This window comes from Motacilla alba, chromosome 4, assembly GCF_015832195.1.
Source record: "Motacilla alba alba isolate MOTALB_02 chromosome 4, Motacilla_alba_V1.0_pri, whole genome shotgun sequence".
NCBI lineage: Eukaryota > Metazoa > Chordata > Aves > Passeriformes > Motacillidae > Motacilla > Motacilla alba.
Window position 1 is genome coordinate 6,836,676 of NC_052019.1, and position 27,253 is coordinate 6,863,928.

General features: G+C 40.7%; 1 protein-coding gene across 2 annotated transcripts in view; it reads left to right on the plus strand.

The window, feature by feature from the left end:
- UVSSA (UV stimulated scaffold protein A) overlaps positions 1-21,624 on the plus strand; it is a 47,329-nt gene extending 25,705 nt beyond the window's left edge. The window contains exons 8-13 of one of the 2 annotated variants that reach the window (XM_038135524.1): positions 3,134-3,311; positions 4,224-4,373; positions 9,015-9,198; positions 10,029-10,140; positions 14,568-14,751; positions 17,864-21,624. In XM_038135524.1, the coding sequence (XP_037991452.1) occupies positions 3,134-3,311; positions 4,224-4,373; positions 9,015-9,198; positions 10,029-10,140; positions 14,568-14,751; positions 17,864-17,957 (902 nt within the window). In that variant the 3' untranslated portion in view covers positions 17,958-21,624. Of the gene's footprint in view, positions 1-3,133; positions 3,312-4,223; positions 4,374-9,014; positions 9,199-10,028; positions 13,074-14,567; positions 14,752-17,863 lie in introns of those variants that run through there. The other variant, XM_038135523.1, reaches the window with a different exon arrangement.
- The last annotated feature ends 5,629 nt before the right edge of the window (positions 21,625-27,253 follow it).

The window sequence follows — 27,253 nt, forward strand, 5'->3', positions numbered from 1 at the left end:
ATTTTTTTTTCAGGAAAAGTGAAGTCCATAATACTTGTTTATATTCTATCTCTGTTTTTTCAATTAAACTTCAGTGAATCTGAAGTAGCTTGATTTCGTCTAAATCCACACAGCTGAGGAAACCTGGGCTTGCTTTTTCTCTGAATTTTCACTGAGGGGCTTTTATCTCCCCCTAATCCCACCGTTTCTGTCAGGACATAATCTCTTTCTCAAATTTACATTTTAATTACAAGGCCAGCTGAACTAGCTAAAATCAATAATGTCAGCATTCAGCAGCCTAACTTCAGCTGAAACCCCAGCCTCTCTCTTTCCTGCTATAGATTTATCTTGTGAACACGGGCTACTTTATTGCTTCAGGCAATAGGTGCCATTTGGTCAATTTAAACAAAAAGGGGGATTTAAACACTTTTATGATTCTTTCTCAAAGCTGCTATTGGCACAATTTGAACCCAGGTACTGTACTGGTTAAATAAACCACACAGAACAGCAGAATTCTGAAGAGGAATTTTACTTTTAAAACTGTACTTAATCCCATCTATGTTTTAAAACCAAAACAAAGCAACCCCACCCTGACATTGGACACCATTCAGCTGGGGCTGCCTGGTCACTCTTGTCTTTTTATCTCATTAGCAAAACCTACTGTCATACATAAATACTTTTGAAAAACTCCACAGTGGAGGTGATGTTACTGATGTCTCAGTGTATCTATTTTTAGCTATTTTTCTGTTTAATAGTTTAAAATAAGAAATCAATGAGAAAATATTTTGTTCTTGTAACTCTTAAGAATTCCTATATTGATCTTCCAGGTGTGATTTTTATCTGTCTAAATGTCACATTGTCCATTCATCTCTCTTGCCTTTCCTGTCTTTTGCTGACTGCTTGTCCCTGCTGTTCCCCTCCTCCTCAACTAAATCAGTGTTGTGAGCAAGCAATCATGCTTCCTGTAAACACCATAGGAAAAGAAATGGAAAAAACATTTGCTTTAAATAATGCTTTTCAGAAAGGGTCCTTAAGGAAAAAGAAAGCAGTTTAAGTGCTAAATACAGCGTGAGCAATTCTGCATTACAGATAGTTTATGATATATTCTTAACCAGGTTAACTGAGAAGGGCCAAAGTCCCTGTTTGTAACTGTTTCTATTATTAAAGGAAGTTTACTTCTCCAAATACTGATGATTCTAAAGTGTGGTTACAGCAGTGGTTTTGGTTAATTCTGTTTCACTTTGATAAAAGCACCTGAGAAAGGCATTTTCCCTTTCTAGCCTGTAATGTGAACTGAGATGGAGTCCTGCCCTGTCCCCTTTCCAGAGACATAAATTCAAAATTCCTGCATTATTATGCCACTGAAGTACTGTTTAAAAGCACATTTTTGTGGAGGCATCAGTGTAATGAAATAATTTATTTTGCTATTCAACCTAGATATCTGATCAAATCCACCCTATTATATTTAATTATCATTTCTTTTATTCCTAGTCCTTCTGCAGACTGTTTTCTAGTGCAGAGATTGGTCCTTTAAATGTTTTGGGTGGGGTTTTTTTTTGGTTTTTTGTTTTGGGGTTTTTTGGGGGGGTTGGGGTTTTTTGGGTTTTGTTTTTTTTTTTTTGGTTTTTTTTTTTTTTTTTTTTTTTTGTTTGGTTTGGTTTTGGGGGTTTTTTTTGGTTTTTTGGGGGTTTTTTTTGTTGGTTTTTTTTTTTGGATAATGATAATGTTCTTTAAAGGCTTGTTGACTTTGGAGAATGTAGAGTTTTCATAGCTTTTGTTGGTGTATGGTGTGTGCAGGAGTGAGTAAGGGAGCAGCAGTGCCAGATGTGCTCAGCAGCAGGATGGACTCTGGATTTTGAATGAGGATTGTTGCTGTCTCTGGGGGGAGGCTGTCCAGGAATTAGGTTAAACAGGTGTCCTTCTTAGTACCTGAGCTTGGAGCTTTGGAAAACAGGTTTGGATGTCATTTCCTGCACAAGGACTCAGCTCCTGATGTAGATACTTGGAAAATGTTTTCCCAGGGGTGGATCTCAGGGGTTGCCACCTCAGCATCTTGGCCTGTGGTTCTGGTCAGGCAGTGCCATCTGTGCAGTGACACCCCATGGCTTAAAGGGAATGAGTGATGCAAACCAGTCCAGGTCAGGATGAATTACTGGGAGACCTTGTAAGGTGGTGAGATGGGTCACAGCAAATTGTTCTATTTTTTTTTTTCCTGGAAAATACATTATTCTCTCAAATAAAAATATTTTTTGTACCAAGTCTCCCTGCCACTGTGGGTCTTGCAATTTCCTACTCAGATGGCTGGTCACAGATACAACATTAGCTTTTCCTTTTCTTCTTAATATATTATGATACATTTAATGACTAGCAAAGCAAGAATGCTTCTGAATGCAGCTTCAGTGCTGGTTAGAACTGGGCAAAAGACTAAAAGTTACAATTAAGTAATGGCCAAAACATGTTACATAAACTTTAATTACTTTTCATAAGAAGGCTCAGATAATTTGCTGAAAATTTTAGGTTGGTAAAACTATGACTTGTATAAAATGTAGGGATTTTTTTGAAGAATGAGACCTTGCATTTCAATAAATTATTTCATGAAAAGGCTTTCTGAGGGGACAGATCATGTTGGCGTGAGGGATCGTATCTTTCCAATTTTAGCTGTCATTGGCTGAAAAGTTCTTGTAGCTACTACTGGCTAATAGAGTTGCTCCTCCAGCTCAGCAAGTAGAGGCAGGTGCTGTCCAACAGCTCAGCCTATCTAATTGCATCCTTACAGTGCATGCTGAGTCTCTAATCTGGCTGTATAAAGTAATCAAAGTTACCCCACCACTGAGCTGCTGGTGCTGAACATCAGTGCCTGGTCCTGCCTTGCAGAGTGCTCGTTCCTCAGGTGTAGCTCGGGCATTTCCTGTCTCTGGAACAGACTCTGGGTGTACTTCCTTCTTCTGCCAGCACTTAGATATTTTCTCCTGGCAAATTGTGTGGTTTAGTATCTGCAAAAGACAAATGTGCTCTAAAATTCTGTTTCACTCTGAGTGGGATTGAAAACTGCAAACTGAAAGCAGGAAGACATAGACAGCACCCTGAACTGTTTGGCTGGACTGTGAGGGTGGGAGAAGTGAATCACTCCTAAACATCACAGGGTTTTTTGCAGGGCTTGAACCCCAGTCACCTCCAAAAGCCCCGGTGGCAAAGGCATCCACAGGAGCGGCTCCGCTGAGCTCCCGCACTCAGCTCCGAGGGAACGAGGATGAGCTCGATCCAACCTGTGCAGCTGCCACCCTGAAACTTCTCAGAGACAAACTACCAAAGTTACCATCTCCTCGTGCCAGGTCATCTTTGTTTTAATTCTTGTATAAACCTCTTGCTCTTGTGTTTATTAGTCATGACAGCATACAGAAAAGCATTCATGAGCCAGGAAAGCTGACAAGGCTGACTTGATCTCATTTTGAAGTTACATTCATTGCTTAATGTTTGGGATTTTGTTGGTGATTGCATCAGGATCTTAGGGAACCTTTTACTGCTCAGTTAATATAGATCTTAATTGGTGTAAATGGCCTTTATGAAAAGACACTGTTTCCTTCTTTGCTAACAACACCTCCTACCCCATTTATTTGGGTAAATTTTGTTTGCAGCTGAACAGAGTTTATCCTAATGTTCGGTTAGCAAGTAGGTTCAACATCTCATTGTTCCCAGTGACTTATGCTGTCAGTGCTGCCTGGACATGTTACATTGCTTCCAAAGACATATCTGTTATCAATCCTGCTCCAAGTTTGGTGACACTCCAGCCTTGCCTAGCATTTGGCTGTCATTTGAGGATAAGGCTGGAGTCATCTGTTTAGCAGCATGTTCCTGGAAAGACTCTTGTGTATGGGCCAGGAAACCTCCCAAAACCTAGCAAACTGGAATTAATCTGAGATTTCCAGTACCACACCTGTGGGAGTGCAGTATGCATGATCCACTGCTGCCCCCATCACATCTCTGGGCTTTTGCCCCCACAGTTGGTATGTGTTAGCCAGCACTAGCTGAACATGCAGTGAGCTGCATGGAGTGTGTGGTGTTGTGTCTTATGGTCTTCCTTAAAAAAAAAAAAAAAAAAGGGACAACCTTGAAAAGTGGTTGTAATTGTACATGTGAGGTAATGTTTAGTGTTGGTCTAAAAAAAATCTCCTGAAAACAGAAAAAAAGAAAAAGTTACTGTGGTCTTTGGTGTTCTGTATTGACTTCTCATCAATTTTCTCCAGTGAATCTGCAACTTCTGAGACAGAAAACTTGGAAGATCCTGACAGCAAAAGGAGAAAACTAGAAGAAAGAGCTAAAGCTCCCCTCATGCCTTTTGGATTAGATCTTCACTACTGGGGACAGGATCAGCCAAGTGCTGGGAAGATTCTCAAGTAATGCTCTTTTTCTTTTAAGACAAATTAAACAAATAAATAGATTTACTTGTGCTCAGAGGTCATGCAGTGGAGTGACTGCTATTTCTTCTGATAATTACTTTTCTTCTTTACCTTGTGTTGTAGGACCCATAAACAAAGTCAGAAATTCTACCTTTTAATGTTATTTGTTTTGAGAAGATGTGATACTAATTAAATATCCTTTGATGCTTCAAAGCACATTTTTTTCTGCTCTTTTTATGTTTGCAGCATGGCATCAGTTACTCCAATTTAAGCTGGTACCTCATTATGCAAAGGGCTCTGCCAAGTGTGTGATAGACATTCCCTGAGCTGGAGACTTTTAAGATCTAAATGAGTAGCAGACAAGGTAGGAGAAAGGCTGGGGAAGTGTTTTTTCTGACTTCAGAGTGGTAACTGAGGAAACTGCTAGGCTTATTCAGTCACACAAGAGAAAGGTGGCAGTTCCAGGATTTGGATTTGGATCTTTCACTTTCCATTGCTCTCTGGGAGGTTTTGTGTTTCAGTAATGCTGACTTAGGGAAAGCTTTAGCACTGCTGGGGAGAAGAGGTGGTAGGTACACATCAGAATTATTTCTACCAGTCAGTTTTTAAAACCCTTTTTACTATTTTAAAATGAAAGTTGGGTTGCAAAGTCCTCCCTCTATGTATAAATTTCATTTAAGTCCACCAGAACTTTAGTATCAGTGTGTACCATACCTGGCTTGAAAAAGGCATAAATCACTGGCTGGCTGGGTTGCAAATGAAGCTATTATAGTCTTAGAAGTACTACTTTAACTTAGTTTGTTTTCTTACCAAAACAGAAAAAAAACCCAGCCTGTAGTCACAGTGCTAAAACAGTGTTGGCAGAAAGGAACAAAAGGAAATTTCTGTCCCTACACCTGATTCATAAAATGCTGAATATCTGTTAAATTACTGAAAACTGGTGCAATTTGATGCATAAAAGGTCTTTAGCACAGTCACTCCAGGCTGTGGATTCCATCTCATGTGGTATAGGTTCTCCAAAGCCTATGAAGAGATTTTCAGCAGGGCTTTAAGAAGTATTTGTCTGTGATAATGCCAAAAAGGTAGTAAGGCCTTATTTTACATTGCAAATGAGTTATTCAAGTCATAAGTGAAATCAGAAGCATATTTCACTGCCTGTCTGCCTCGTGCTGTACTGTTTTATTTTTATGCTTCCCCATAAAATAGAGGGCACACTTCTGAACCATACAGTCTATAACTACAGATGTGCCAGTCTAACTAAAGATAATTTAAGTAACTCTGCACACACAATACCATTGACCCCAGGCATAAAATAGACTTGCTGAAGAATTAAGGTAGTTATCAGTCAACTCCTTCAGCATTTCTGTATGCACTCATACTGGCTCTGTAAGATTCTTAGGGGAAAAAAGCAGACTTAAAAATAGACAACACATATGGGATATGTATGGAATTTGAATTTTTAAAATCTGAAGGAGAAAAGTCTTTCCGTTTCATTTAGCAGTGCGTTTACTTAATCACAGCATTTACAATCAATTAAGATTTTAACAGTGAAAATGTATCTACCAGGAAGATTTTCTAAAGAAGTTTTGTTGGGTTTTTTGAGGGGGGGCAGAAGGTAGTGTATGCTGCACAGTGTTGAATGGTGTAGAATCTGCTATGTCAGCTTAACAGACTCGTTGTGGATAGCATGGACCTTCCAGACTCATCTACTCTCCTCCTTGAATTAAATCTGCTCACTCTTAGGAGCAGAGTGAAATAGCTGGTGCAGCACTCACTATAACTAGGATGTTTGAATTAGCCCATTTTTGCACTTGCTTCAGGATCTCTGCAAGCATCTGGGGTTAGAATTTATATTTATACAATGTTTTTATAAGTTTCCTGTCGGATTAGAAATTAGGATGATATAAATTTATTGAAAGAGTGCAGCAGTTCTCCAAGAGCTTTCTCTTAGATTTCAGTTAACCATTACTTGACTTTTATTGCTCCTCCTCCTCATGCATTGCTGTGCCATTGCCATTAAACCCTCTGTTATTTATCTGAATTAGGAGCACTCTAAATGTGAGTGAGGTGTTGATCTTTTTCATCTTTTAGTTGATTATCTGTTCCTCTTCTGATCCATCTTACAATCAGGTTTTACTTGTCACATGCATCATTTTTTCAAACAAGTATCTGCCTGTTTATAATATTGCTTAACTTACAACAAGAAATCAGAAAACTTTGGGAACTGCCATTGCTTTGTTCTTCTCTCACCTGCTTCTAAGTCATGTTGGGAGAAAATAAGTTACTTGCTTGTAATAAACAGTAATATGGGTTAATATATTTGTAGGAATCATGCTATTTTAAGTTCAGTTCCCAAATACTGGTCAATTATACATAGGACAAAACATAATTTTAATATTCTTGACATTTGTTAGGTGCATATTTAAGGGAAGAGAGACAGAGAAATTATTAAATAGAACTATTTCTAACTGGAAGGGTTGACATGCTGTTAAACTGTTAAAAGCTTCTTCACTCTCATGTAACTGTAATTTGATAATTTAGAGGGGGAGGGGAGTTCAGATCACCAAAGGACACTAGAATTTTACTAGGAGATTCTGTAAGATTGTCATGCATGTGAAAATCCTGTATGGTGCCTTTTTTAGGAATGCTTTCCCCTCCACGTGGCTGCAAGATTAGTGACACAGAGCTGCCAGTCAGTTTTGCTTTCAGCATTGCATTAAAATAAGCAAATAAGTCATTATTTTATTTACTCTCTATTGTATAATCTTGCCCCATAATTTCTGAAGCTGAAGTATTGTACTGTTCAAACATTGGGCTGAAATAATATGGATTTGTTAGAAAGACTCTCGGGACTTTTGGGGTTTTTTGCTATTTTTTGCAGAAGTGTGTAATCAAAAATGTTTTGTTTAACCAAAAACTGTGGAAATACATTACTGTGTTTATGGCTGAACTAGCTTCCACTGGAACCCTTTTTCCTTTATCCCCTAATTTACCAGAAGAAAGTTATTGGTCCTTTATGGCAGGTTAGCATTTCTCTGGCACTTGTGAGGCGTATTTGATGGAGAAATTACAGATAGAATCACTCTGTTTAACAAGAATTTTGTTGAACATTTTTCTGATGATGGCGAATCACAGAGATGTTTCAGAGCTCCCTTAATTCCTTTTTAACCTAGTTCTAACCTCTTCACATAGTTTAAATGCCCAACTATTGCATTAAAACCAGCAGCTAGATATGTCGTCGGTTGCTATGGTCAGATATTTTCCTCTACTTTTTTTTTTTCCTTTGTCATCTACTGAAAACTTGGTCAGATAAAATTAATCAAAACTTTTCAGGCCCTCTAAAGTAATTCTTTCAAGTATTGGTTTATGTGCTTTGCCAAATTGTGACTGGTGTGATGAGTGAAGCCAGTGTTCATGTATGTACGGCTCTGCAGTCCACAGAAAGCAAAGCAGGAATGACACCCAAGGATATTAGTGAGTGAGAGGGATTGGATATGGATAGAGAAAATCCTCTCAAATAATTCTGGAACTGATTGGGTCGAAGAACTATGTGGAAGAAAGGGATTGTAAGCTTCCTTTAGGAATTTTATGTCCTTATCAAGACATCTGTCATCGAGGTATCTTCATCTTGCTTGTCATGAGCAACTGACATGCAGGCTACATTTTTTCCCTTAGTTTAGCTGTATTTTTTTCCTCTTTAGCTTCATATTTCCTTAAGTTTGGGGCGGGATTGTTGTTGTTAACTTCAGATATCTTAAAAGTCAGATACCTAAGCTTAAGCTGGTTACCTTAATTTCTTCTCATGGTTAAGAGAAAGAAGCATTTACCATCAGAGGGACAGTCATTGTCTTCTAAGATTAGTATTTAAAATGAGTCAGGTAATGGCTCTCTGGGGTTGCCTGTTTTTCACTGCAGACTGTTGGCAGCTTAGGGTGGAAATAATGTGAATATTAATATGAAATTATATGAATGCTGTTGAGAAAATCTTTGTTTGCCTGTTTGTAAATGTAGATAAGGTCTCTAATTTTAAAATAGCTTTTCAATGGATTAGCTTAATTTCCTAGAGGAACACCTGCTAATTTCTCAGGTTTATGGACACTGCGTAGGAGAACCTGGAAGAAAGAATCTGTAAGGCTCAGCTGATTGTTTGCTCTTTCCCATAGTCTCAGTTTATTGCAGCATCCTCTGATTCCAGCTTCTGCTCCTCTGCTGCTGCAGGAGTCCAGCTATCAGGAATGAGATCAGACATGTTAAGATCAAGCTGTTTCCTCCATGATCTGTGTTTAATCATAGAAGTATTTTGTTATGAAGAATGTTAAGTACAGAATTACAAAGTTATTCACTGAATCTGGAAATTGGATAACTGACTCTGGATGTCAGATCATGAACTAAAGCTAAGACTTGAAATAGCTTAGCAGGTTAAACAGGAAATCAATACTTGCCAGGCTTTGGTGGTATTTTAAAAATATCTTCATAATACAGGAGCCATAAGAAAGACTGGTAGATTCCTAGGGGTTTTAAATTCACTAGTAATTCCCTTCCTTTCACATGTGAGTTTAGCACAGGTTGATAATGGCACCTCCACGTGTTTTCTTACAATTTTGTGTGTGAATTATTTTCATTTGTTGTTTTTCGCAGATTTACCTCTGAGCATCGATTTTGGGCACCCAGTGAAGTAGAGGAAGAGGTGGAAAATAAAGAAATAACAGAAATGTTAAAAACCAGGTATATAACATTTGCTGGCAAGTTCGAGCCAGTGAAACATAAATGTCGAGCACCTATGCCTGATGGAACTCTGTGTGAAAGACAAGATCGCTTTAAGGTAGGCACCAAGTTACATCACTTCCAAGATCTGTGCTCTGTGGAGAAGATCTCCTTAAAACATCCATAAAAATTTATTTCATATTGTAAGTATAGCTCAGGGAGTGGAAGAACATTGTGTTGGAGAAGTTCATTGTTAATATGTGCTTCGTAAGGGAAACATCCTTTTGGTAAAGAAGCTGTAAACATTTAAAGAACTGTCAAATTTTTTTTGGCATTCATTGTGGGTTATCTGGATTTTATTTTTTACTCTTAACCTGGCAGTAAGGCAGAGATAGTTCTTTGCTGAAAATTTTTCCTCAGAGGCATATTTGATATTAACTGTTTCTAGAACATGTTTGAGGAGCAAAAAAATTTTATTTACAAGTTAAGTTTTATGAAACCTAACCTCTGCACAACCTCAAATTAGGAGTGCTGTTGAGCAGACCTATTTTGCTTAAATACTTGGTTCTAATATCTCTGTTCTTCCTGTATTATCTGAGATTGAAGGATCTGAATGCACTTCAGTACTTTTAATGGGATTGTTGCAGGACAGGGAGATGGCATAAACAGCAATATATGATGCAGCATTGGTGCCCTAGATCCAGCCTTGACAGGACTTGGTCTCTTGAAATTGGATATTTGTTTCAAAAACAAGTTATTTCTTTGACATTCTGGAATTATTAAACACATGATGTTTACAGGATTCTGATGCTTTCTAAAGAGGACTGGGAGTCAAGTGTAGTTTTGTTGCTCAGTTCCAGCTTCCAGCTTTAAGCTGTGTTGAATAAAATTTTCTTTTCATTCAAAAACTGTGAGATTTTTTTTCTTTCCCCTTCTTTCTTTCTCAAGTGCCCTTTCCATGGAAAGATAATTCCTCGGGATGACTCTGGGATTCCTGTAAATGCAGAGGACAGAGCCAGAGAAGAAAAGATGAAGTTTGAGAAGCAAGCAGCCCAGCCAGGTCTGTGTCTGCATAGCATCTTAAAAAAATAAAAATAAAAAAATACCAGGCAGAGGTGGGAAATACCTGTTACCTGTTTTGCTTCTAACCATGTTCTCCATTTGCATTCCTACTGATTTTAAATTACAACTCATTTGCAGTGGTTCTTGCTTATGTGATAAATATGGATACATGGGTAGACAGAATAATGTTAACGTTGTGTTTGTGCTTTATTTCCAGTGGATTTTGTAATGTTTCCAACACTGCTCAGGCAGACCAGTTATAGCCTTTGTCTTAAGGAGCATATTTATCAAGGATGGTTGGACCTGTTCCCTGGGAAGTGCTTGGCAGTAACTGTTCCCGTGCTTCTGCAAAGAAGATGTCTAATCTTGCTGCTCCCTGACAGTTGTGATTTATGCAATATAATGATAATATTATTAGGATCACTGTGTTACCACCAGTTTTGGGAGGGCATGCTAGATTTTTGTTTTTAAACAATTGGGAATGGGCAACAAAACTATTGGCCTTCCCCTTGTATCCTGGCTGCAGCCTTCAGGTGTGGAGGGGAGGGCTCCTTCTTCCCCAAGATAATTTGGGCATTTTTAGCCAAGGTTCAGCTCTGGACTGGTAGGTGAGAAATGCAGGCAGGAAGTACACAGGCAGGAAGACTTCCAAGGGGAATAAAATACTTTCTTGCAACAGTACAACTAAACCCTATTAGTGATGGGCAGGTGGACTACAATCAGGATGCTACTGGCAGCTGATGGACTGCTGAGGAAGATGAGAGAGAGGAATTTACCCAGCAAAGACACAGTGTATAATTGGAGGGAACAGCTTTTCTTTAAGCTAGCTTCCTTCAACAGGTCTTATTTTTCTCTGGTTTGAGCTATTTATTGTAGGTGAGTATTCTGCATTCTAATTAAACTTACCCATAGGCATTAGCATTTGGATATCCTGTACTATATTCCCTTGCAGGAGTTCTCTCTTCAGGTTTGGCTGGCTTGGTGTTTGACTGTTATGCATATTGTTAAAGAAGCTACTAAACCTTTAGTGAAACCTCTCTGAGAGCCTGAGGAGCAGTTACCTGTATTCAGAACAGGAATCTGTATTCAAAAAGGTCTCTGTGGAATGAGTGTGCATTTAAACATAGAATTGACCCACCCAGAGTCCTTTAATACTTGTTTGACCATCTTTGAGTGACAGTGCTTGGTGATTACAGCAGCACAGCAGTGCAGCAATTACTGAACACCTTCTGGTATTTGCAGGTGTCAAAGTGCTACATTTGCAGGTAGTTTCCATCCCTGTTCAGGTAGAGTTAGGGCTCTAAACTGGCATTCAGCCAGCAGACACTGTTGGACTGTCACAGGGAAACCAGGACAGGAGTGTGGATGTTGTGTTAAAAAGGAAAATTCCCAGCTTAGTTATGACAAACTCAAACTAGCAAATTAAACTGATAGGTGGTGTTGAAATCTCAAACTGGAAACCAATATTCTGGTATAAAAATCACTTGGACTGAAAAATATTGATTTTCTTTTCCTGTGAAATTGCCATTGCTTGAGGCTAGACATAGTATTTATTTTTATTACAGTGTCAGCTCAGTGTTGTTAGAGGCTTCTCACCTCTGGTCCACAAGGATGTGTCTGTTAGTCCCAAACCAGTGTTGGCATTGCTCCTTGTGTTACTGAGTGTGGTTGTTAAGCTGAAATGTCACACAAAGGTCCATCCCATCTGGCTAGGGACATACTGCACAAGTTGTGCCACCTAATTTGGACAAAATCCTCTATGTTTCTTAACCCATACATATACCAGATGTCACTAAATACTTATATCCACTTTCTTCTTTGCTCTGCCTTGGTATTTTTATATTTGCTTTAGAGTATTTTCATCAACTTTTTAATTTTTTTGCTTGTTTTGAGGCTTGTGGTTTGGAGGGGTGTGTTTGGTTGGTTTTCAGTGGTATTTGGTTTTGGGGTTTTTTTGATTACGAAGGTCTTGAAGCAATTCTGAGCAGTGCAGCTATGGAAATACACAACTGGGAACCTAGTGGACACTCAGGAACTGTTTGACAACATCATTAATGATGGCAGTTTAAAAAATCTGGAAAAAAAACACTTAAATTTGGGGATCAGTTGTATAGTTAAATTGCACCAAAATTCTTCTTGCATCTCTTTCCTACTGAATGGTAGATTTATTTCTACCTTTGTGTGATTAAGGGGGAAACAGGTAGATAGAAGTCATATGCTTTGTGTGCTAATGACTGTGTTTTGACAACACTGTCGTTGTTATTATGGATCATTTGGTATCTGAGTACAAAATTTTAAACTCTAGCTAATGTCCACAGAAAGGTGCTTTGGGCTCTTCAGTCCTGGCACAGGGAATCAGTTGGGATTACGCTGACCCGCTAATCTGCAGCGTTCATCCTTTTCCCATAGTTCACACACAGGAGCAAATTAAGTGCCTATTTTTTGTGTCAACCCTGAAGAGTATCTGGTTTTTCAGCCCTTAGTGACTTGTTAACAAACAGGTATCAGGACAGGCTGGTGAAGGCAGGCCGCTGGCCACTCAGATGTGAAATAGCATCTCTTTACTAACTACAGTATTGATTCCCGCCTACCCTTGCAAACTGTGTAATTTTCTTTTCCCTGCTGCTAAACTCAGTAACAATGTATGAAGAGCTTTAGGGGCCCATCAATGCTCAAAAAGCCTGCTCTTCCCTGGCATTCTATTGATTTTTCTCAAAAGCTTTTAAATTGCTCCTTCATTTTACTCAAATGCTCATTTCATCTCTACTGGATGCCGGCATTTTTTCGTTGTGTTTAAACAATTGCTCCATTCATGGGGTTCCTAAACTGTGACGCCTTCTTATTACTGGGAGATAAACTGTTTAGACAGTTTTCCTTAATCTTGGATTAATCGTTCCCGTATCTGAATTGTGCTGTTCTGTATTCCCTAACCTCAAAAAAAAAAAAAAAAAAATCAAGTCTATGAGGTCTTATGATCTATCAAGTATATGTGTTCTGTTTTCTCCCTTTGTAACTCTCCTGTGCAACTCTTGAACAGCTTGGTTTTCCTCATGCTTTTTGGTGTGATGGATTTTAATCAGTCCTTGCTTTCATATGTGATGGTAGTTTAGATCTAACCTTTCCTTGGAAAATTGCTCTGCTGTTCCTTAACACCGTGTTCTTAAGTGAGGACATTGCCTCTGACCTTCCTGAAATGTTGTTAGCAGCATTTGTCACACTCAGTGACCATCTTGCTGTATAAATGAAGTTATAGAGTCCTTTAGGACTGTTTATTTCTCTATATTTACAAAGTTGTTATGTAAGAGGAGTAGACATTTGGTGTTAGAATTTCTGCAGGCAAGAAAGGCTGACTGACATAAGGGAAACTATGACAAATGACTGGCAATTACTGTTGTTAAAATGCAGACTTCTGGCATTTCTGCTGAGTGTGGACCATGTTCTTTTTGAAGTAGTACTTCGTACAATTTTTTCCAACCCAAATTCTCAAAGTCTTTACAATTAAATGAAATTTTTCTAAATTTCCCCTTGGCAGATGTCCATCCTCCAGCCTCATTTTTACTTTGTACTTTGTGCTACCTTGTTTTGATACACAAGACTACACTGAAGGTGAAAAATTGTGGCTTCCTCAAACAGTCCACAGTCTAAATTGTTCATGCCTTTTCCTCTGGTGGCATTTAGGATCAGGATTCACTCACAGTGTGTGGCTGGATTCTGAAGCATTAAGGTTTTGAAAAAACGTAAAACAAGATTTTGTTTAGATAAATTAACTTGTGCCATTGTCAAGAGAAAAAACTTGATTTAGATAATTAATCTGAGGCAATGTGGGATACTTAAAAAGTAGTATCTTTTCCAGATGCAAAATGGGTGTCTTGGCAACAGGATTGTGTTGTCCTACTCAAGAATTTTATGTAGATGTCAGATACAGTTCATGTTTTAAAGTAAATATTACTGATGGAAAGAAATCACAATGTTGCCAGCCCTACTCTGCTAAAAGGTTGATATATTCAATTCTTTTGGTTTATTTTTAAGCTTATGCAGAATTTATTTCTGCAGATAAGTTCCTCAGCTACATTGTTGGCATTTTCATTTCTAAATAATAATCACTTGTGTTTATTCACTTGTCCTACATGGAATAGTTTCTTTGGAACTTTGCAATTGTGCCACTGAAAAACCTTGACTTAGGTCTTCCTGCAGAACAGTTTTATCCATAGCAGCTACTCATACCTACTAACCCAGACTGGCAGGGCTTCTTCATCCAGATCTGTCATTTTGGGAAACTGCTTTATCTTCCCTTTCCTTTGTGTGTGCAGCTTAGATCACAGTGGCTCTGCCCTCACCCATTGGTGACAGGAACCTCTTCCTTAGGGGACTGCAAATCCTCCCTGGGTTTGGGCTTTCAAAGTTCATGTTTTGTCTTTGGAACAGAGTGGCGAGATCCAGAATTCGTGAGAGAAGTTGAAGCTGCGACAGGACTGGATCTTGGTTCCTCTAAAAGTAATGGAAAAGGACAGAAGAAGAAAGGGAAGAAGCAAAAATACCCAAATCTGACAGACCTGAAGCAGCAGGCTAACACGTCTCGATCCCGGCTTGAGAAGAAAGTCTTCAATAAGTAAGATACTTCCATTCTCTAAAGCCTGTTAATTCCTATTTCTGTTTGATTCAACAGTACTTTCTACATTAACATACACTTACTAAACATCTTCTTTGGCTAACTGCAAGGAAGAATATCTTCCATGTGTCTGGAGGGTAAAAAAGAGCAGGTACTGACAAACAAGGTTATTTCTTCGAGAGTGATTTTTAACTAATTTGCAAAATTTCCCTATGAAAGACTTTTTTCATCCTGTCTCAATTTTTTAAAACTTTAATTGCTGGATTGGCTTCTCTGGATGATCTTTTATTGGCCAGGCACAGCATCTCAGGTGGCTGTGGGAACCTGCCAGCCACTCCCAAATATTCTTTAAAACATACAGTAGCTCCATCTGTCCACTATTAACACCATTTTTGATGCCTGTTCTTGCTTAGATGTGGCTACAACATAAATTTGCCTAAGCATGCTCTGGTCTTTATCAAATGGGAAGCAGCTGCAGCTATTTAAAGAGTTACACGTGTCAAAAATTAAGTAGTCAAAGGAAAGTTGTCAAATTATTATTGTAAAATCATTAATGGTGGGTTATTCTCTAAGCATACTGGATGAGTTCAACAGCATCGAGGACACAATGTTTGTTTAAACTCAATTTTCCCTACTCTGATGTACTGGTTATAATACAAAGCCAAATCCACATTATTTTTGGCTATGGAAATAGCCCATTTTATGTGAATTTCTCATGTCACCTGGTTTAGTTAGAAGTCAGAGGCATACAGTTCTAGTGATTAGAATTTCATATCATGGTTTACTGTGGTTTGTGCTAATGATTTTGAGTGTGTGTTAGTGCCAGGCATAGGGAATCAAACCTGTCAAGTTTTTAATAGGTTTCATGCTTTGCAGCACTAAACAAGATGATAACCTTGGCTCCTTATAACAACCCCAAATTACTTGAAATGTATAGGTGATAAACCCAGGCTCTAGTCTGCCAATAAAGCTAAGTGAAATTGCACACAGATCATCAAAGTGGGATCTCATTTCATTTACAGTATCACACAATCCACTGGTGCTAATGTAAAACCCTACATGACATGAAAGTGGCAAGGCCACTCTGCACTGCTAAAGGCTCACTTTTCTCCTACCAATTAGGTAATATTTGAAGTGCAAAACCATGACCACATTTTCCTTACTCTGGTAACTTTATTGGCAGACTTTTGTTAAAAGTATACCTCTTCCAGGGTGTTTTTTCAGAATGTTGGTTTTCATTGCCGTTGCTGCTGAGAAAATCTTTAATCCCACCATTTAGAGTGTTATTAAGAAGAAACCTCTTTCAGATGTTTCAAAATGGCTTTGAAAATGAAACCATTACAGAGAACAGTTACCAAGCCAGAAGTCAGCTTGTTTATTGGAGATAACCCTGGAAGCAGAGCTGGAATAGTGTGTAAGGGCTGATCCTGAGGAACACTGCCCAGGTGCATGTCTTAGCTGCATTTTCCTGCACAGTTGGGAACATCCACAGAAGTGATAAATGCAGACTGTGACAATGTAGAGACTTAACAGCACAGGCCTTGAAACCATCTATTTGTGTGATGGAACTTGCCAAATTTGTAGAAGTCAGAGGACACATCAGTCATTGCCCTGCTTTTGAATGGGACAGTCCCTCAAACCAAGCCTGTAGCTGTTCTACCTCACACATCAGCAGAGCAGCCAGGTGTTTTCCTGGAGATGTGTGAGGAGATAACAGCCTTCATAGGCAGGGTGACAGCTGAGAACACCTGCAAACATCAGCCTCAGGCAGCTGAGCTTCTGTTCCAGAGGCATCTGAAGAGACCAGTAAAAACTGGAACTTTAGAATCCAGTGAGGAACAAAATTCCTGAGGCAGGGTGCCCTCAACTCTGCACAACAGCTGTTTTAAGTTTCTGAGGGGGCAGATGTTCACAGCAGAACATTTTCCTGACTGCTTCTGCTGCTTCTTACTGTTCTGGGTTTGTGAACCCATTCCTCTGCCTGACCAGCTGGAGGATGTAGGAGCCTGCTCTCTCTCTCTCTGCCTTTTATGACAATCTCCTATTCCTGTTCATGCTGTTCATCATTTTCCTCACCCTCAAAATCTTAGCTGTGGAATCTTCACTCAGAAGTTTGTGGAGGGCTAAAAAGAGGAGGTGTCTGAATTTCCCAGCCCAGAAGCATTGCAGCCCCTCCCTAGAGAAATCTCTGGGCACATCTTTACTGGCAGGAAGCAATGGCACCAATGGAGCAGCAACAGGGAGACAGACAGGCCCTCACTGGATTGGGCCAGGAAGCTTAACAGTGCTGAAGTTCATTCCCTCACTTCCTTTTTGAACCTGAAGGATGTTCCAGAGCATTCCTCAGGCACAGCTGGAGATGCAGAGGGCTCAGGTGCTTGCCCATCCCAAGGCAGCAGAGATCCCATTTGCACATGATGTGTGAGTGAGGTGTTGGCCATAGTGTCCTGCCTGTGCTGAACTCTGAGCACTTCTGCAGCAGAAGCCTGTCCTGGAGAGATACACAATAACCTCTGGTGTCTTCCTAAACTAGAGTTCTTCTTGTGGATTAAAAGCTGCTGCTCAGGAATGGGGATGCTGCTGGTGTGAGCAAGAGCGTCTAATTCAGCCCACATCTGATGAAACAGAGTTTTTGTAACCTATGGAAGTTCACATGAACTGAACAGCCAACCCTTCCCTCACAGAAACATTCTGGATTGTGGCTTTGATTTCATAAGGCTTTCTGAGTATTAATTTTTTAAGTTCTTGTTAGATACTTTTAGGGGGTTTTTTTCCCTGAGAACTTAGGTTCTTTTGAAAAAAGAACTTAGGTACTTTTGAAAATCAAACTTTTGCTCTATGTGGCTCTAAGAAATAATGCTGGAAGGGTGGAATACACAGCCATTAAACTGAAAGACTTGAATTTGTTTACTCCTGTGAATAAAATCATTGCTGAATTAAGCTATTTATATTGCTGCAGCTAATTTAGTTAACAAGACAAATTTGTTCAGCCTCATCAATACCACAGTCAGAAGCCTGGTAGTGATTAATCAAATTCCCCAACATTCATAAATGTTCTCTGAGATTGAGTAGACTCAACAAAAATGTTATTATTGTTTTGTTTCTCTTTCAGAGGGGCCATGAAACGGGTCATGAAAGTCATGAACCAGGTGGACCAAAGGAAGCACGAGAAGTTTGCCAACCAGTTTAACTATGCACTGAATTAAATATTTAATTACCTCTGCCTTTCTTTATTACAAGAGTGCAACTGCAAAACCCTTAATCAAAGATATTTGTATTTACACTACAATACTTTGCTAGGCACATTTTTATAGGTGCCATTTTTCAATTGTTTCCAAGTTTAACTTATTTGATAATGAAGATTAATTTAGGAAAAGATGTCGTGGTGTGGAATTGAATGCATTTTAAAAGTTGATAATTATTTGAAATGTGCATGAAATAGAGATGTTTCATGACTTGTACATAATTTGGGTAAACTGTTCATGTTTTGGGGCTTGGTTCTTTTCCTTCCTAAGGGACTCATGTAATTTATACTTCCTTTGACAGTATGTATGTTTAATTTTCCACTTTCAGGCCTTCAGGGAAAAAGATACTTTAAAAACAATTTGGTTGGTGCCAGGGATGGCAGTGCACAGAGCATTTTCTCAGCCTGCTACTGTACAAACTGAGCCACACCAGCAGCACAGCAGCTCCTGCAGCACCTCTACAAACACCTTGGTGCACAGTAAAAAATTCAAATCAGCTGGTGCCTTCAAGTGATAAATGGAGTAGAGTTTGATTTCTGCAAACTGAATTCCAGGGGCTAAGTCAGTCTTGGTAGCTGTGGCACAGATGGGAAAGCTGAAATGGCAAAGATCATCCTGGCCTGCTTCTTCCCAAGATGGTATCCCAGTATCTCTCAGAGCTGCTCCTGGACAGCACATTGTGGAAGTCTGTACATGTACACAGGATGTGCTCCAGTTGAACTGCACTCAAAAAAGCTCCAGTATGAGGTGAAAAGAAGAAGTTTAAGAAAATCACTCAAGTGGCACAAGTGAACTGCCTGGCTTGGAACAGATAAAATTGCATCAGGCTAAAGCCCCAGAGTGGATCCAAGGACCCAGCTATAAACACAAGTATCTGGAATCTTCTTACTCCAGAGAGTTAATGTGCAGCTGGATCCACTGTGGGTTGTAGTTCTTGCCTGGGTACTTAAACAAATCTCCCAAACTTGTTTGCTGGCTATAGTCAAGCTTAAGGAGAAAGAATGAAACAGTGACCAGTTGTGCTCTTGCAAGATTTCATACAGCTTTCTGGGTAAAGAAAATCCAGAGAATCAGGAGGGTTGTGTTTGAAAATCAATTTCAAAGTGGCCTGCAAAAGTCTCCAATAAAGTGCTCATTACAGAGTAGAATGGATTCTCTGTAGCATGGGTTTAGTTACTCACCTGTTGGAGGTGTTTCTTCATGTATAAGGAGCCTCTAAGAATTAAAAATTGGGAAAATTTTAACAACTCAGTGTAGCTTCTGACCGCCTCAGACAAAAGCTAATTTACAGTTCTGCCAAATACTTCTTGCACAAGTACTGCATAGAAAACAATTAATGCTGACTTTTGATAATTTATCTTGCAAGAGCTCTGTAATTTGGAAGACATACTTTGTTCTTCAACACAAATTGATATACTTCTGAAATACTGAAAATAAAACAATAAAGAGGCAGAATTTCAGGTAATATCTACTGACTGCACTGGAAAGTAAAGCTATGTCTACTGGCTGTTAGTCTTGCTAATGTGGCAGTGAAGATTTCAGGTGAAAATGTGGATAAGGACAAACCAAGTTCATCACCAAGTCAGTGGAATCAACTGCTAAACTGATTTGATTTCATACTAAGGACAAAGTCACACACAAAATAGAAAACATACACAAAACAGAAATCACACAAACCAAACAACTCCACCACCTCACACGTTAGAATATGATAGTAATCACTGGCTGCTGGGATTCCCAGACAGTCCAAACTTAACTGACACTTGGTGATTAACCTTCAAAGAGCCACAAAGGTCATTGTGCCAATATTCCAGAGATTCTTGAGCCTGCACAGGCTGAAGGTGTTCCTTTATAAAACGCTTTCTCCCTGTAAGAAGAATAGGGAATTTATATTGTGCAGTGACTCTTAGCCCTCCTTTGCTGGGGCCATGAAATGTCAGCACTACAAAGTCCCCAGCAAACAGCAGCTGCACTTGACCCCACGGAGTTCCCATTGTGGGCCTTTAATAAGGATCCCAAAGACCAAGATTGGGAATGGAAATGGCAGAAATCTGAGCGGGAAAAAAAAAGAAAAGCTTGGTTAGTCAGTTACATTCCATTGTGGGCAGCCTGGTCTAGTGGAAGGTGTCCCTTCCTCTGGCAGAAGGGCTGGAAATAGGTGGTCTTTAAGGTCCCTCCTAACCCAAACCATGCTGTGATTCTAATGATGATACTCAGTCACATCAGTTCTAGAATTATCAGCTAAAACTTCCTGTCTGGACCCAATTGTCCAATCTGGATCCAGACAGTTAATCAGTTAAACCTGATCCTATCACATGATCTGTGCTTTCCCCCTTCCTTTATTAAAATCATGTATGCTTGGAGGGGGGAAAAAAAGAAAAAAAAAGTTTTCCTGAAGTGCTGCTTTTGTGCAGAAGGAGAATTTTCAGAGTTGAGGTTCCCTGGCAGGTGGCTCAGAAATGGCCAACTCAGACAGAGGTTCCTGGACTTTGGGACAGCTTGATGGCCAGTGATGACTTCTTTTAAAGCTCTTTGGTGTTTTTCCTCTCCATCTTTTTCTTCATTTTTTTGCCTTGAGGCAAGATGAACCATTGACCCTTCATAGGAAAATGTGTGGATTGCACATCCCCTGTAGCACTGTCTTTCTGTTCCCCTGGTCCAGTGTGGGACAAACCCTTCCCTTAACCCATGTTTATTACTGACACTTTTTATTCAATTATTTCTCTACAAGAGCCACTCAGCATGTATGCATGCAACAGGTCTTGGATGTTGTCACTTAAGCATTCTTGTTAGACCTGGTCAGACATAATCCAGAGGGTTTGGGGGAGCTTTCTCCTTTTCCTGAGTTTACCTGTAGCTGTGCTGGAAGAAGAAATTTAAGAAGACATCTCTCTCCAGAGATGCAGTATATCTTCACTAAACAGAAATCCTTTTATGTTCAAAAATACAAAATAGATCAATCAGCTTTTTTGATACATCACACTTTTTGTGTGTCAGTTTACGTATTTGAGGTGCTGGGCTCACTGGTTCAAATGTTCCTCAACTGTCCCTTTGACATTTCTACTGGAACTTTTCTATTCCTGTCCTCAGGGCTTCTGGGGGAAAAGAATAAATACAGGCATCATTCACATAATCTCTGTGTGTGGCTTTGTCCTTGTAACTCACTCCAGCACCTTTGCAATTGTACCTGTGCTTACTGGGGATGCTGTGTGTGATTTCCAGGTACCTGCACACCTTGAGGTGGTTTGGCCCTTGGAGGGTTGTTAAGGTGAACTGTTCTAATACAGCTGAATATTGTGTGGCTGGAGGGGCTCTGAGCTGAAGTGAGCCGTGCTGGTCCATCTCAATCATCCTGTCTTAACCAGGGTTGTGTCAGTGGGAAAAACAAGAACTGTAAGCAGACTTCTCCATGGTTATTCTTACCTGAGCACACAGTTACACCTGGGGAATAAAAGCCTGGAAGGAAAAAAGACCACAGCATGTAGTCTGGCACTCAAACACAGAGCATTTAGTGGCATAAATGAGCTTGGTATGGACCTTGTGGGCAGGGCTTCTGAATGAAAGCCACCCTTCAGCACATCCAAGGTTTCTGGGGCAGGGTGATGAGCCCATACTCATCTTCTGCACAATGCCTTGCGACTCTATTTTCTCTAAACTCACTTGAGGCTTGGCTTTATCAACCTAGGTATGGCTGAAATTTTTCTATTAGAAAACCGTAACACTAAAAAGTCCCTAGAAATCATGGTTAAAATGCTTATTTGTGGTTCTTTTCTTATTGGTAAGCAATAAGAAAATGTAAAACATACAAATGGGATTTGTGAGCAGTTCTGCATGGACAGTAGATCACACCACACAGAACAGTTTGCACTTTGGGGAAAGGCTTCAGTTAATCAAAGTGGGCATTATTGAAAAAAAAAAAAAAAAAAGAACAAAGAAACTAGCTTTGTTTTGTGGAAAACAAAAAGTAAAACCTGTTCCATTTAAAGTGGCTGTGGAAATGGGTGATAAGGGTGTTACTAGTTACAAGGAGCCTTCAGCCAGAAGCAAGAGGTGTTGAATCTCAGGAGCCCAGCCAGCACAAACCCAGTTCAGGTGTGTCACAGCACAGGCAGAGGCAGATGGTCACCTGGTGGTCTCCCTCGTTCTGCAAATGCCTGGCTGTGGTGCGGCTGCCTGTGGGGCTAATCCAGTGCTGTTAGCCACATTAATGCTTTTACTCAGAGCTGATGTGAATGTCTCTGTAGGTTGTGCACCAGAAGAGGTAAGGATGTTACAGCAGTCCTTTAGAGATGAGAATTTAAAGCCACGCCTTTTGGAATGCCTCGCACCTTCAGCAAAGTCGCTGGTTTTGCACAGGCAGTGGCAGTCGTGGTGCACTTAACAGCTCTCCTGCTGGAGCACACGTTCAGGAGGTGGAGCCCAGGTCCCTTCTCAGCATCGAGGTGACAGTCCCGTGTCCTGGCTCAGGGGACAGCCCGAGCCACTGGCAACTTAAAAGCAGGAGAGCTGGTGGGAGACTGCTCACATCGCCTGCTTCCTGTGGGGACTGGAATTGAACCCCCGTGAGGCTAAAACTGCTTCATGTAGGAAACTGGACAGAGAGGAAAAGATCTCTGCAGATTACAGTCCCTGACTGGGGCAAGGGAGGGCTAGATCTGCTTATTCCCTTGACACCTGCCAGGAAAAACACCACTGAATTTCATGGATTCAGGAGAGAGCTTCCTCATGGATGCCATCACCAGCTAGATCCACCCTCAGGACCCCATGGACACCAAAGCCAGGGAGAAGGGTTTTACTCTGGTAACTTCTGCAGAGCAATTTCTCCATTGTCTGTTCTAGGATGCTCTGGGACAGCTGCATTCAAATATACCCAAAGCAGGTAACAGCATTCTGCTCCTGGGTGAAAATAACACTTGAACTTGCATCTGCAAACAATCAAGCTCTGCCCCAAGCTGTGCCCAAGGAAAACTCGATGGTGCTGGGAGTACAGAGGGAAGTTAGTCCATAGCCAGGTGAGAAAGAAAAAAACAGGAGAGACTGGAGGTGTCAGGGAGAGGTGAGCCAGGAGCTGAAGGTGAAAATCAGGGCAATGTCCTTCCTGACAGGGGCACCATCACACACCCCCAAACAAGAAAACAATCTTTATAACAGGAACAGAGTCAGCCACAAGTTACCTGAAGGCCCACCAAGATAAAAGGCAGGTCTGGAGCCAAGCCAGCAAGGAGAGATCAGGGTGAGAGTCAGCTACAAAGCCAAGCAAAGCACAGCACAGGCAGAAGACCCCACTGAAATGCAGCTCCCCTACCACCAGCTGGAGGGTTCAAGAGGAGGCTCCTGCTGGCTCTCTCCCAGCTCAGCTGTTTTCATGGCAGCCTGACCCAAGGTGCTGCAGCAGTGCCACATCAGGGCAGAGCTTCAGCACCTGCTGGGGTGTGGGATGGGGACAGCAGGAGGATTGCAAAGGTGGTGAGAGGGTAATGAGAGAAATTAGATCCTGCCGGTACATTCAGAGCCCTCGGAGCATCTCTCTTACTGGATGTGGTGATGGTCCTTTGCCAAAATCCTCTACAGAAATTGAAGGAATTAAGAAAGAGGGAAAAGCCTCCAGCAATAGCCTAGGTCAGACCAGTCTGACCCCTCCCCATCCAGCAGCACCTCCCCACCCCTTCAGCTGGGAGAGATGCTAAAGAGCCCAAAACTTAGCACATCCCCTAGAAAGTACGTGTGGATGAGAGCTAGGGCTGCCAGGCAGCCAGACAAATTGTGACCCGTGGGATGAAGTTGTTCTTCCAGGTGTGGGAGTGGGATGCTGCCCCTGAAGGAAAGAAAGGAGAAAGATCCCTAATTACCCATGTTTCTGAGTTGATACTTTCCCTCCTCTTCTTCAAAGCTGATTGAATGGAGAAAGAAAAGGATTAATGTCCTTGCTGAGCCTTTCCTATCAGCTGGGTCTGGGCAATCCAGAGCCTAAATGCCAGCTCAGGGGAGTGGTGGAGGAGCAGGATCTGCCATGGAGGAGGGCATGGGGTGTTTGTGCTGGGGACAGGCTGCATCAGAGCCTGGGCAAAGTGAGCTAGGCTTATGTCAGCACAATCTATTTCTCCATCATTTGGCTTTCTGGGTAGACTTCCCCTTGCTTTTCTGCCTGCCAGTGCCCTGAGCAAAAACCCAGCTCTCCTGTGCCAAGTGCTCGTATGCTTTTCCATTGTCATGAGGAATCCTCTCTGTTGAGGGGTTAAGGGGTTAAGGAAAATCTTATTAAACTCTTTTAAATGTGGTGCTAATTAGTTTAGATGTAATGAGCAGCGTTAGACTTGTGGTGGCTTTGAAAGGGGCTGTTGAATAACCATTTCTGCCGACATTCCAATTTGCATAATGACAAGGTGTTGGCAGTGCATCCACCATTAATTTGCTGTATTTATAATGCCATTATGGAGCCACTCTTATCCTCATGTGCTGTAAAAGGTATATGGAAATATAATATATGATCCTGCTTGTTTGGAAATTGCTTTTGGATATCTTTGAATTTTTGTAATAGTATTTTTGGCAGCTGAAGGCTAACAGCACCACCAGGAGAGTCTGCCACATGGTTTCTCTAGGGCAGAAATTAAATGCTGCTTCCAGATGTGCAGGAGAGTTTATTTTCCTCAGTGCTGGAGCAGAAGCAGCAGAGGTGAGTGTGATCAGGTGTGCTGCAGAGAGTGCTCAAGGCAAACACAGTTTTTCACTCCAAATCACCCCTACAAGGCATAATGCTGGTGCTTGAAGTCCCAAAGAGCATCCTTAATCACAAGTCTCAAAACATTTAACGGGTCACAGAGAGTGCAGCATGGTGCTATGAACTCCTGGTCAGCACAAGGAGTCAGAGGAGCCCAACCGTCTGCTCATTCAAATGGTCTCTTCCTGCACTTCTCCCCCCCTCCTGAAGACTTTGGGAACCAAGGAACAGGAAATAAACTTGTCACCCTACCCGTGTTCCAGTGAAAAGGCGGGAAAGAGTCCCTGTATGTGCAGGATAAGTTCTTGTATTGTATGTGTGTGGTTACAGAGAAAAAAAAATTACAAAGAAAGAAGAAGAGCAATAATCGATTTGTTTGTACTAACTTCAGTAGAATTATTTTGCTTTTCTTGAAAAAGCAGCAGTTTACTGAAGGGGGTGAATATTTACAGTGTAAACCATCACCCCACATAAATGTTACTGTGACAATATTTCAGTTCTTTGCTCTGGTGTCATCTCTCCTTCATTGTCACTGTAAAATATTTCTGTGTCATTGCAGAGAAGAAAATCTAGAAGATGTATTCTAAAATAAAGTCTATCACTTTGGGCGAGCCTGGCTAGTTTTAGCTACCTGAACCTGTGTCACATCATAAGAATAAATTAGTAAATCATATGCAGATACTGCCTGACCCTGCATGTCCAGACTTTTATGTTCTGGCCATGCTCTGGCTGCTTCTCTATTGATACAAGGCTCATCCATAGGATTTCCAGCATCAACAGGATTTCTCCTGAGTGGGCACATAGCTGTAGTTTTCCAAGGCTTTGATAACCTGTTTTAAAGCTTATTCTGTATCATGAATTCACATCTCTGCCAGACAGCATCAGGAAAGGAGAAGGAGCTCTTCCTGTCAGGGTTATTTTCACTGTGACAGCCCCATTCTGTCCACCTGAGATGTCTGTTTAATGTGAGCATGTGGCACAGAACCTGAGTGTGTGAGCAAGAGAAAAAGAAGTGAAAAACCCACCAGATAGAGAAGAATGTGGTTTATGTAAACCATTTCTATGAGCCCACTTTGAGCAACAAACTGATTAGGATCCTCTTTGTTTACTTGTCTGTCCCCTTCATCTCCAGCGTCCCTCTGCTCTCTGCCTTGGTTTACCTCCCAGAGTCTGCAAAATCTTCCAATATCAGAAAAAAAACACCAAAACTTTCTTTTATTTGCTCTTAAGAAAGGCTCTACAACAACCATATTTACTTGGTTATCTTTGAAACAGAACCTGAAGACCAGAAATGCCCAAACCTTGTCAAATAATTTTCCTTTGAGTATTTAAATTCAAGTGTTTGAGCAGAATTATTTTGTCATGTAATACAGGAATTAATATTTGTTAATAGAGCAGACTACAAGCAGACATCATGGTGTGTTTTTGGAAAATGGATTTAAGTTTATATAGACAAAGCTTTATTTTTAACATTTCACTTGTGTAGTGTAAGACTAGAAATGTGTAACATGACTGAGTTCAGTCTGAAACAGAAGGTCTGAAATACATGTCAAAAATCTCTAAGAATTAGAAAAGTAACTCACTGCATCCTGCTCAAGTGGCAACAACTCAAGGAATTTCTGCAGGTGATAGTACAGAACTGGTTTGCAATGACTTTGTGAAACATCATTGACTGCTGAGTGAAATCAATGACAAAATATTTTGAAATATTTTTCAGTTCTATCTCAATTGTTTGGAATGTAACTGTCTGTATTTATGTGCTTCTTTCTGTTGCTTTGATTATAAGACATTTTACTGAGCAACTGGAACTTGTTCAGTATAAGCTGAAGTATATGAAGTAAAATAGAGCAGTTTCTTTTTTTTTCACCTCATTCACTCACAAAGTGAGTGCATCTATCTTACAATAGGAAGATGCACTTAATTTCTGAAACTTTTCTTGCTAATACAGGTTTGCACCCTCGGATTTAACATTGATTTCATGGGAATTACTCAAAAATATGCTGATGTCCCAGATCATCTCTGGTACCTGCCAAAGACATCACTTGAACACACTGAATGGGGGTTTGAATGTGCTGCTCAGTCTGTCGGAGCTGAGACTCTGCCCTCTGGCAAATGCTTTGCTCAATGTCCCCTTGGATGTGTTCCGTGTCCTGTACCCCCTAACACCTTAAAATTTTATGTGTGAATAACAAAGTAATTAAAAATACAATTTGACTGACAGAATGGACCAGAGCAAACACCTCCTGCTTGTGTCATAACCTTCATCCCCTCAGTAAGAATGTTCCTCTTGCTCTGCTCCAGGGCTCCTTGATGATTCATGGACAATGGGCTCCAGGAGCCCCGTGCAGGAGCACCAGGCGTGGTGTGCAGGGCAGCAAGGACACCAGACAGGCACCACGTGGGAATTGGCTTTTGGGCCTTGCTGGGGGTTCACTGTGGGAGCTTTGGGGGCTTTCTGTGACTGCCTAATGGGGAAACTTCAAATGCTGCATCAAGCCCTGTTTGACTCTCCTGCAGAGCCAGAGTGTCAGCGGGCAGG